The sequence below is a fragment of the Pempheris klunzingeri genome, chromosome 9, assembly GCF_042242105.1.
Source record: "Pempheris klunzingeri isolate RE-2024b chromosome 9, fPemKlu1.hap1, whole genome shotgun sequence".
NCBI classification, from domain to species: domain Eukaryota; kingdom Metazoa; phylum Chordata; class Actinopteri; order Acropomatiformes; family Pempheridae; genus Pempheris; species Pempheris klunzingeri.
Genome location: NC_092020.1, coordinates 4,652,052 through 4,664,667, shown reverse-complemented (window position 1 = coordinate 4,664,667; position 12,616 = coordinate 4,652,052). Strand labels below are relative to the sequence as shown.

Sequence of the window (12,616 nt, the reverse complement as noted above, 5' to 3'; positions counted from 1 at the left end):
TGTAAGAAAATGCTTAAGTTAAGTTCTTCAAAATTATACTTAAGTGCAGCTTTTGAGTAAAAGTTCGTACTTTCATTCCACCACTGTTGGATAAAACAAGCAATGTAAACATGTTATCTTGGCCTCTGGGAAAAGTATTTTTATAGACAAAACAATTAACCAATCAAATCAATGAAATAATCAGCAGATTAATCAAAGATTAAATTGCCACTGTAGTCGTAGTTTCCTTCTGTTTTCAGGGAAGACGGTTACCTAGAAATTGCACACAGCAGCCAGATCAAAGTTTCTGTCCACGCTCTAATTTCTCACGGCCCTTCCTCTAATAGTTACTGGGTTGGATGGGCACATAATGCATCAATAATTCCACTCACAGAAATAGATTTAAAAGTAGTAGCAGCTGGGCCAACAGTTTCTTGTCTAACAAGGTTTTTAGGGCACATAGATTGTGAGTGACAGCTCGTTTCAGACCGTTTTGGGAAATGAGTGCATGGCTCTGGTGAAGTTGAGGAACAGCCGGCAGCCACAGAAACACACCCGAACTGACAGGAGCTTTCCTCGAACTTTCCTCGAATAAGATATTTCCTTTCAACTTTCACTAATGTGAGTTTGGGGATTTGTTTTTCTCCCAGCTAATAGTAAAATAGTAAAACTCTGTGTTACCTGCACTCATGCAGCAGGGTAGTCATTTGCTGATGGTGTTGCAGTCCCTGGCTGTCGAATGCTCAAATTGACCTACATGGAAATATAATGCAATGCCTGTCTGTTTCCGAGATGGTTGTGGGTATTTTTCACTGTATCTGCTGAATTTGTTCCGACTCAGACCTTGCTAGCATCAGCAGCTTGTTAGCTTCTATTCTCCCGCAGACTGCCAGGATACGCTGCTGTCATCCCGCTAGCCAACATTCAAATATCTGCAGACACACATACACACACTCTGCAGATTTCTCACCGAGTCTCAGTTTAGTTTTGACATGTTGAGATTCAGCTTTTAAGCTGGAATCAGATCATCGTGGCGGGCAGATGTTCCTCTCAGATGGTGGTTAGTGTCTGTTTCGGTCAAAACAACCACGCTGAGGATGGGGGGAATGTTTACTGAGTAACACATCTGTGTACTGTACCCTGTCAGATTCAGGATATGCACGTCCACATTTTGGGTAAAACTGCGTCTAAAAGTGAAATATATGATGCAAACCAAATGTGGTGTCCAAGGATATCTAAACAAAGCTCGCTTGTTTACTTCCAGCATTTTTAGATGACTTACCCCGACCATACACTTACATACCACATTTTCATTGTGTGATGACTATAAGAATCAGGCTGAGAAACAGCTGAGGAACATCAGAGGCCTTTTTCCAGTTTGAAAGTGGATTCATTTTTCATGATCATTTCGTAATTGGTTGTTATTTCTTAGTGAACTCACTATTTGCACAAATTGTTTATGTATATATTAAATGATTTCTTCAAAACTACTGTGAATGACTAATAGAGGTGGTGAAATAAACTATTGCTGAACTCATGTATCACTGTAGAAGTAATTATAATCATTATCAAAACATTTTATTTAAATAAAGGTGTTCATATAAAACATTATCTTTATCAGTAGTACATTTTAGTCTTCGATACCAATTTATTTTAACAGCCCTACGTAGCATTTAGAAACAGTATCTAAACGATAATGAATGGATTATAACATACTATAACATTAATAGCAAACTAGAATCTACTATGTTGCAGCTGTAAGCTTACGAGGACATTCTAAGAGATTGTTAATGTGTTCGCAAGCAGCCATACGTCTAAAACTTAACACAAGCATCTGTAAGTGTCTGGATAACTAATGAATGATGACAATATAGAGATGTAATCACAAAAAATGCCACCTCATATTTCACATGTCAAATCATTTAAGTATCGTTTGTTCTGTAACCTCTTCTAGCAGCCCCTCCAAATACAATTATAAACTTGAAAATTAGCATAATATGGGACACTTCAAATTACCTTATACCACCTTATTCCAGTGCGTTATAAAATATTTAATACGTGTATTTATGCTCCTTATTAATACTACACAAAAATATTACACTATGTATCTATATTGTGTTACAACCCGTGAAATCAAACATTACAACCTATCAGTGTGTATCATCTGTAAATGGTTGTTAATGGCAGGGCTGGGCCATGTGACAGGAGTATTTGTCACAACTGTGTAAAATGATACAACGGTATGACCACACCGTCAAGTCCATAAGTGGTAATATGGAATTATTACCAAACCCTAAAATTAAAAAAAATGAAAGAACATACTGGCGGCCAATTCATTCCATAACACAACTTTACAGTTCTAGAAAGCGGTTCCTGTTGCAGGCCGGGAGGGCCGGTAGTCACGCTAGGCACACATAGCGATAAATGAAAATGTCACACCAAAGTGAAACATGGCTTTAAGGCAGCAGCACTGTATTGTGTTCTACATGTGAGGTGAGCACACATTTACCTTGCCCGACTTTCATGATGACTTTCATGGCTCGGCTCTTACACACGCCTCCCTCCCGGTTCTCCAGGCCCTCGACTGTACCGTTGGAGGTTGCTGGAGGGGTAGTGGGGGGGGGATGAGGAGAAAGAGGAAAGGGGTGAAGGACAAGAAGAGGGAGGAAGTTATGGAGGGTAAAGAGAGGAGAAAAGCGGGAGAAGGAGAAGGAGAAGAGAAGATGACACAGTGGTTAATGAGCATGTCCATAACGCAAAGAACTAATCAATATTTACGACAAGCACTGATTAGCTGTTCCAGTGATTAGCCGTTCTCACCCTCAATCAACCGGCAGCTCCTCTCTACGGTATCTCTCATTAACACAATAAAGTGAAGTCAAATGAATGGAACAACATTAGAGCCTACTGTGGGAGGGTGAGCGCCGAGGTGGAGAGGAGGAACATGGTCAGACCTGTGTGTGTGTGTGTGTGTGTGTGTGTGTGTTTTCTGTCTGTGCATAGTTGAGCAGTGAGACATGCCAGCGAGAGTTCCAGCTGCTTGCCAAGTCCTCGAGCAGCTTACTCCCCCTGAGCCACATGTGTCATTACTTGCTGGTAGTGCTGAGAGCTAAATGCCTCCCTTAATGTTTGTGCGTGCGTGGGTGTGTGTGTGCCCATTTATGTATTGGAGAGTGTGTGTGTGTGTGTGTGTGTCAACCTCTCTCCATTTGTTTTACAGTGTGTGTTCTGCACTGACTTGAGCGAGTAGCTCAGGGTCGAGGGTTGTTTATTCAATGTCACATTCGCTTCAGACACTGTGACACAATTGGCTGTCTATTTTAGGGCCCATGATAATGACCTAGGGAGACAGAGTGTGACTCTGACCTTAACACTGAGCGGCTATGCAAAAGGCAGTTTGAATGTGTGTACGTGGGCGTGTGTGTGTGTGTCTGTGTGTCTGTGTGGGCTCATGCGATGGCAGCTCTAATTTTGGAATTCCCCAAATGATCTCCATCTCCGCTTAGTCTGCTGTTTCAACTTACTCCCTTCCTCTGAAATGCTTTTGTTTCTCTTCCTGCATTATCCGTCTTGGTCTCTCCCTCACTCTGTTTTTTCGCTCACTTCACTTCATTTAGTTTTTTTTTTTTATCTGCGCTATCTAACTCTACCCCTCCCCATCCCTCCCTCTTAACTCAATGACCATCTCCCTGGGTGATTGCTTCAGATGGCACCCTCATTATGATGAGATAGTCTTGGAGAGGGTGCTTATCTAATGATGACACAAAGGGAGGCAGACTTAGCTACAGACGGGGGGGTTGGGTGGGACCAAACAATGTTCTACAAACAGCAAAATAGTCATCCTTGCTACCATGATGTATCAATGTTTCTACATGCATTTCCCTGCTGTAAACGGATGTTGTATCAAGCAGTGTTGAAATCTGGCTCTGCAGCTATGGAAAAGCTCATCTAGTTGATTCATGCCTTGTCATTCCTAAGTATTATTAATGTTGACATTTGGTTGCCCTGTGGGATTTCAGCTTTGTGCTCGGGCGAAATTGAAGAAAACTAAATAATGAATTGCACTAATATTATGTTACATTATCAGATCATACTCGGGCTCTAAATTACAAAGAGAACCACAACATTTTGTTAGTGTGCCCCGAGTACGTGATAATTTGTGAGAATGATTGCGATAACATTATGTCAGGAGCTCTTTGGCAAATTCCCCCCCGCTGTAGACTCAACACGACTGAGTGAGCCGGACTCTGAAATATATACGAGGGGGCCCAGAAGAGCCGAGTGCAGCGCAGGAACAAAAAGATTTGAAATTTACGTGGGACATTAATGTGAATGAACACTCAAGGCTAAGTGAGTCTTATGATTTATGTAAAGCCTATGCAGGGAGCATGTCTCTTCTAAAGAGAACATTCAAAGACAGTGAGGTGAACAGGCCTGTTTCCAGTCTTAAAGGCACACCGTCTCGCAGCCATGAATAGCCCAGACGCTACCGTGAGTGCTAACCTCATCGTGCCATTTTGCACCCAATTTCTCCTCTTCTTTCAATTTTAAAATTTCCAGGGCAAGGTTATACAAAAATGAGCTCTTTGAAGATCGAGCTCAAAGGCGCTTGAATAATCTGACTAAGAGTGAGCATCATGCTATGAATTTTATATCCACTCAGGGAGAGCAAATCTTCTCAGTGTTAACTTACTTCTGTCATCTAAATTAACTATTCCTTCAGGCTGGCTGAACAGGCTCCTGCATTACTGATGTGGCGAGATGATAAGTTGGTCCTTCGAGGCTTCTGTTTAGAGGAACAACTGAAAGAGCTGGATTTATAAAGAGATGATCACTTTATATGTTGTTTGTATTCAGGCCATTTAAAACGTCAAATGATTCAAGGCCCTTTACTCCACCGCTGGAAATTCATAATCCGATTAACCGTGTCCTATTTTAACCACATTTCCTTCTGTGGATCCATCCTTTAAGTACTATTCAAGACGGAAATCGACTACAGAAACAACTGTTGAGTGCATTAAAAAATATGCAGTGCATCATCTTTAAAAAGGAAAGAAAAACCGTACATGCTGTGACGCACCACACACTCCTGCGTTTGTCATCTTAACCCTTATCAGATATCAGTTTATTCACATCCGCCACGTCAAGAAAAGGATGATTGTCAGCCATGTTTCTCAAACTCCCTAACCCTACTCCACAACAAGGACGCACTGCCAGGCTTTTTTTTTTAATCTGAAAGCCTCTCACTCATTCTATTTCCCTTTTCCTCCCTCTCTAACCCTCTCTCTCTCTGTCGTTTCATCCCTGCATAGTGACGTTAATCCAAATCTGGATTTCCAGATATTAAAAGGCCGACGGTCATGGCGTGTTTTGGAAAGAGGAAACTGGGGAATTGGGTCTTCCTGTGTGTCTCGGCGGAGATAAAAACACAAGGGGATAAAGCAACGACAGGACGAAGAACAAAGAAACTCCCACTCTGCTGCTAATGATTTAGTGGAACAGACCGGTTCAGCGTTAGCGGTCCAGAATACCGAAAGAACTGGTCATTGCATGAAGGAATGTTGCCTTTTTTAATAAAGCGGTCGGCTCCAAAGCTGGGTTTTTTTTGTGATTTAAGGCTCTCTTTGTGGGTGTGGATCATTGGCCGCAGAGTGACTAGTGGGAGAACAAAAGATCTACAGCTGCTGAAGTCATAAGAGAAACCAGGTGCCAAATGTTGATGTTGGGAAATATCTACAGTACAAATGTATCAGCCAAGAGAAAGCCTTACAGGGGAAAAATCTGGCGTGCAACAAAGGCCCTTGTTCCAATATTACACACATACCACTACTGCTAGTACATTAACATGCATGTGTAAACGCAACCACATCCATATAAGCAAATGCACACATATTTCACAAGGACATTTGGGCTAGGGTGAAAGGACGGTTCCCCTAGGTGCACTGATAAGGAGAGTGGGAGATGTGTGAGAGATGCAGTGCTGACTGGCCGAGACGACACAAGCTCAGGGTAGAGTGCGATGCGGTGGTCTATATTTATTCTCAGGTCTGCTAAATGAGGTCACTCAGGTGTTCCTGCTGAATACATTCCCCATCTCCATCATGAATCATCTGCTGCTTATTATTCCTGTCCAGCCCAGGAGGGTTTGCTTTCATACAGCACGATGTGGCTGTGTGTACGTGTGTGTGCATGTGCTCCCATGTCTATGCGTGCGCGTGCATGCTCTCATGCCCAAAGCACAGAACGAGGGGATGGATACAGCCCATGTGACAGACAGAGAGCAGGTTGTTTAATGAGAAAGTGGATGAGAGGTGACATTCATTGGCTACCTTTCACACACACCCCTCCCTCCCCCCCCCTATTCTCGACAGCGTTCAGACTTCCACTTAGACGAGCTGAGCAGGCTCCTGGTAGTCACAGTAACCACCAACAATAATGTCTACATTTTCCCCAAAAAAAAGCAAAAAAAAAAAAAAAAAAAAGCTAAATACATAAACAGGCGCAACCACAATCTGATCACTCACACTTAGCATCAAGGAAAAACACCAGCACACAGAGCTGTTTCATCCATTTAAGGCGAAGCAGGAAGCTAAACACAGCCGTGTCAGGTATGTGTGTCTGTATCAAACAGAGCGTCACAACTAGAAATGGCTATTTCTCATACCTGCGATGTTCCTATCTCAGTTTTTGTTTACATTAGCAAACCAGAGTCGAAGTGGGGAGGAGGAAAAGAGAGCCTATTTGCACAAAATATTTCACTCCTGAATGAGCACAGAGAGGGTTAGATTAGGTTTATGGGCCTGATTCCAGAGATAACCCTCCCCAGCAGATCTGGCATGCATGCAAGCATGCACGTGCACACACACACACACACACACAAAAACACATACAAAGTGAGGTTGGCAGACTGGAATAATACTGGGGGATCTAGATGTTTGCACTTTGAACCTTTTCTAATCCTGAGTATTAGGGCATGGCTAAAGCCTGATTATGGCAGAATGAAATGGATCTAAATAGATGTCCCAGCCCATCAGCCCTCCATTTCTTTGTCCTAGAAATAGAAATGGAAATCAGTCATCAACCTTCAACCTCTCGATCGCCGTCTCTCCCACGCAGCCTCCTGCGCAGGTTTGGCATGGGCAAAGAAAATTCATTCAGACTTTTCATGTCATCTCAGCTGAATTAGGCGCGCTCGGCTCAGCCAATGTTTTCTTCTCGAGTTTCTTTTCAGTAATAAAACCTGGCAGACAATATAAAATAGTCATATCTCTGACGCACATTTTTCATGCTATTTTGAAAAGCCAATATAGAATTTAGTTTGGAATTAATGTGGTTTGGAGTAACGTGCATGGACACGGCTGATTTTCTCATCTTCATGTCCTACAACAATGCTTTTTTTCTGTTTAGTTTTTGCAAAGCATCACCATGTAGCTGCCCTAATACGACTGCGTGCTGCCGGCTCCCAGGAGCCGCTTTGCTGCGTGTACGGTAAGCAGGTAGCAGCATTAGTGTCAAGGTCTAAGGTGGTTAGCGACCCACTGCACACAACTGTTGCTCAGCTCACTGCTTCAATATACAGCCAGAGGGGGAGCTCCTCTCCTGCGTCCTGATTAGACCACTCTCGCTCAGACCCGTGTACACACACACACACACACACACGCACACACACACACACACGCGCACGCACGCAGGCAAAAAGTAAAAGCATGCACAGCCGCACACACACAAATACAACCACACTTGAAATGGTAGCGAAAAAATATACAGACATGTAAGCACTTGGGCCCACAGAAGCGAGCACACACTGAAGCACGCTCTGACATGTGCATGCACACACACAAACACATGCTCTCACAAACACACATACATTGGCTGCCTGTGTAGCCAGAAGATCAGGCAGGACTTAAGAGCTCCTCCGGCACCAAAATTACAGGGTACCTCTAAATCCTTCCAGCAGAGAGCACTATGGGATAGCGTGGGGTGGGGGGAGGAGGGGAGGTGGTGCTGTGGAGGGGTGAGGAAGGGAGGTGAAGTGAAGAGGTGTGTGTGTGGGGTTGAGGTGTTTGGAGAGGGGATGGAAAGAGGAGTGCTGGGTGAGGAGGGGCAGGAGAGGAAGTGGGAGATTCCTTTTTTTGAAGACGTGAGAGTGTGCAAGCCGGGGAGGAGTGAGACTTGATCTGTCTGAAGTGCAGTTGCATGCGAGTGTGTGTGTGAATGTGTGTAGGTGCGTTGTGAGAGTGTGTGTGTGTGTGTGTGTGTGTGTGTGTGGGGCAGTGGATGGGGTGTCTGTGCGTGCATGCATATGTCGGTGAGGGAATATGGAAGGAGGTGATGAAGTGAGGAGTTGAGAGGAGGAGGAGAGCTCAGTTTGGAAAGAAGAAGAAGTGGGAGGTGATCTCTCTCTGCGAAGCAGAGGAAGCATATGCGTGTGTTAGATTTTGTGTGTGTGTGTGTTAGATTTTGTGTGTGTGTGTGTGTGTGTGTGTGTGTGTGTGTTTGTGTGTGAGTGTGTATGTCTGCCAGCTTGCTTCTCTCTCACTCACACTCACCATTTCTCTTTCACTCTCCCCTGTGTGTCTCATTGTGTGTGTTTTGGCCTCTGTGCAACTGTGTGCATTTGAGCATTGCTTTATCGGGTTCTGTGTATGTGTGTGTGTGTGTGTGTGTGTGTGTGTGTACATTTATTCGTATTTGAGTGACAGTGTGTGTGCTTGAACAGACAGAATATATGTTCACAAATGTTTGGAAATAAGTGAATATTCCTGGTGATTTTTTACTCTGTGTGTGTGTGTGTGTGTTTCCTTGCATGTGTGTGGTCCCTGCACATCTGTCAGGACAGTTCCTGATTACGGAGCCAAAGGTTGGGCATTATGGACTTCCATGGCCAGCACCACTGGGCTAGTGCTTCAAGACTACTTATGACAGCTTTTAACCTCTGTAGAGGACCTGTCAGCAGCTCCCAAAGTGTCTGTGTGTGTGTGTGTGTATATGTGTGTACAGCCTGCAGACACAGAGAGCTTCTGCATCATTTAGCTGTGGGTGTCTGTGTGTCACCTTTCCGTTGAATCCAGTGGGGCAGAGCTTTTACACCACTGCACTTTCCACTCTCCATTTCCCAACTCAGCATGCTACAAAACCCTGTGCTTCTGTGCAGGGCACAAAACTTCCCAGTGTCCCCACACACACACACACACGCACACGCACACACACAGACAAAGACAGAGGATGACATTGTCCTGCATGCACAAAAACAAGGAAGCACACACATGGCAGGACGCGCACACGCAGAATTTTCACATACACACATCTACGCCTACGCACAAACAAACAAAAGTACACACGCGGCGCAGGCCGTCTGTCGGATCAGTAGGAGATAAAGGACGCAGAATAACAGGAGGACCTTGGGGAGCAGAGCAAGTCATCTGTCTCAAACATGAACAGACTGAGCACACTCCAACATGACAGATGCAGACAGACTCATCTTAGAGCACATTGCATCCTGAACCTTTCTCCTGCTCTTCTGCTCTTCTGCCACCCTCCTTCACGACACAAAATGAAGGAGGCCTGCTCAAAATGTGTGCGCACACCTCTTAACTGAAACCCGCATAATCTGACAGGTATGCACCGGAGGAGTTCTGATCATGGAATTTTGAATGCGCTCAATTGGCACAGTAAAACAGTATAACCTGAGGGAGGAGGACTTATATGGCTTATAATACTATAAGCTGTTGCCGATAGTATTGAAGTTATGAGAAGCAACGACAGCAGCTGCAGCATCAAATATTAATTTCATAACCACATTGGCTGTAAAATTCAAGCCAACCACGACTCCGCTGTTCCTAATATGGAACATTGTTAGATATTAGCTATTTCAACTTTACCAGCTACTTCAGCTATAATGCATTCTGTTGTGTAGAGAAGTTGCCAGTAGCCCACACAACCCTCCCTAATGACAGAGTAGCTAATTGGCTGTAATGGCTCTTTTCACCGATATCATCGAGCTGCAGCCACAGAAAACCTCAGCAGTTTTACACAAATCATGCACAGAGTAAAAACAGGGAAAAACAGCCAAAAGGAGCAGCCTGCAGTAACTCTATTTGTTTTAGATGACCAGCAGTTGTATATACCCACAAGCACAGACTTAACCATAAAAGGAAAAATAATATTTCAGGCGGTTGTGACAGTTATTTTTCTTTGTTTGCACTGAATGTTGCTGCTTATCAATTAGACGATTATTTTTAAAAACTGGCACAGCCCTTGTGGGCGCACACACATTAACACCCTTGAGTACACAAAATGAACAGGTGAACAAACATGCCCTGAGAGCGACACACACACACCAAACACAGAAACACCAGTGCACACACACACACACACATACACACACACACACTTGCCTCTATATACAGCGCATCATTTGACTAATAGCTGCTGAAATGTTGCGTGTTCGGAGAAATAAGGAGAGGGGAAACTGGGTCAGAGGAAAAAAAACAGCATTTCACCTTCCCATTGGTTGGAGCTAAAGGTTAGCAGAAATGCAACACATACTGACACACACACACACACACACACACACACACACACACACACACACATACCTCAAAAGCTAAAGGTTAATATTGTTCATGTGGGAGTTGCTGAGTTACTGTTTATCTCGCGCTTAACCAATGTGTGTGTGTGCATAAAGCTTGTTTGTGCACTTGTGTTTGTAGCAAACAATGATTACACAGAGTTTCATCCGTGTTAAAGACAGAGGGGAGTTCTGCATTAGTGTTTCATTAATCCCATCATGGGCCCAGTGTTTCCCTAACCACAGAAATAAGTGGGCGAGAGGCCAACTCCTCTCTAATCCACAACTATCAGTCCACATGACTTCTCCTGCTGCTGTAGTCCTGTTCTTACTTTCATCTAACAGGCAGCAGCATCTCTAGTTTCTGATCCACCTTGTTTTTGGAGCTTCTGTTAAGCTGACCAATCACTTCCTGCTGCTACTTCAAATTAAAAGCTGCACACCTCTGGTCAGGCCCAGGGTTAAGAAAATTCTGCGACGTTATATGCAAAGAAATGGAGCATATTATTCCATTTACATTCTCCATTAACCGTCACTTCTGCTGGGGAAAGTTGGGCAGAATGCCAAAAGAAGTGGTGGACAAAAGAGACAAGTATCTGTTGGCAAAATTAAGTGCAACTGGCCTGAAATTGACTACTAAGAGGTGGCTGCAAAAACTATGTCCATACTGTAAATCAGTACATTTAATGTTAGGAATGGGCAACATATAACATAAGAGGAGATGAAATGGTTGAATTATCTATAACTAAGTCAGAAAACTCTTATTATATGTATCTATTATCAAAATTTTTTTTTTGTTTCTCCGTTACCTCTTTCTTGTCATCTAATGGGTCTAGTTAGGGCACTTTTCAGGAGACTAAAAATGTTTCTGGAGGACTTTTATAATGACGCAGCTACAAGTACTGTACTAACTCACTTAAAATGCTTTATATCAGTGGTTCCTGAGCTTTCTGGGTTGTGATTCCTTGAAATGAGGGTATTTGTTGTTCCTCATCACAGAGCTGTGAGCAGTTAAACCAAAGAAAGGTTTTCAAAAAACTTCACGTAACAAAATTATTTTTTTTCTTTCTAATCCCTTTTTTTGGAAACACTTTTTGGGCACAGGCCCCATCTTAAGAGCCACTAGTGTTCTTCAGTATGTTTTGTTGGTGGATTATAATGAATACATTTTTTGCTGCATACAACAAGCTACTTTTATAGGCTGATTACATTTCAAACCTTCTAGCATGTCATCAGAGTAAGTAATGCTTTTCACCTCATTGCTCGTGATATGTGGAAAACCACAATGCATGCATCATGGCCTCTAATTACGATTGCTCATGGCAAGACGCAGAAATTCTATAGAATATGAGGAAACAGCATATTCTCATTCAATTTCAATGCATAATCTTTTAAGACAAAGCAAAGTACAGAGTTCTGATTAACTAGAAAACTACTGGTGTTTCAAGAGAAAAGGAGAAAGTAGTGCTCTTTTTACCCCATTGTGTCCTTTAACATGGCTTAGTATTCATCTTAGCCCATTATAAAACCCAGTGAGTATTTTCTCATCCATATTAGTGGGTGGTATTGGTATTGTCAGGTCATACATGTGTAATCAGCTGACCGACGCACACAGAAGGTCTCTTAGTGAGCTTGTTACTCAGCAGGAGGCTCATTGAAGTTTTCGTCTTGCTTCATTTGCACTGATAATCACATGAGGTGAACCATGGTTCACTCGCTAAATCCCCACCGATGATAAAACTGATCCTCTCTGTCTTTTTTCTAGCTTTTGTGGTCATCTACAAAGGTGATATGGGACTCTGGACTCCAGAGAGGAGTCGTCCGCCTCGATCTATAGGTCCACGAGCCACAAATCAGCCTGCGCTGCCTGATAAAAGAAGCGCTGGGATGGATCGGAATGTGGTGGGAGATAGTGGTGGCATGTCAAAGGCCACAAGGCTCCAAAAATCTAGACCGACTAAAGAGCTAATCTGTGAGCTAACTCCCCCCCTGAGGGAAACCAGAGACGAAGCCCTGGAACGAGTTAACGAACACGAATGGCTGAGGAAGAAATATCCTCAGAGAACT

General features: G+C 43.4%; 1 protein-coding gene across 1 annotated transcript in view; it reads right to left on the bottom strand.

Moving 5' to 3' along the window:
• efnb1 (ephrin-B1) overlaps positions 1-12,616 on the bottom strand; it is a 54,999-nt gene that overhangs the window by 7,082 nt on the left and 35,301 nt on the right. The window contains exon 3 of the mRNA XM_070836648.1: positions 2,489-2,581. Within this exon, the coding sequence (XP_070692749.1) occupies positions 2,489-2,581 (93 nt within the window). The remainder of the gene's footprint in view (positions 1-2,488; positions 2,582-12,616) is intronic.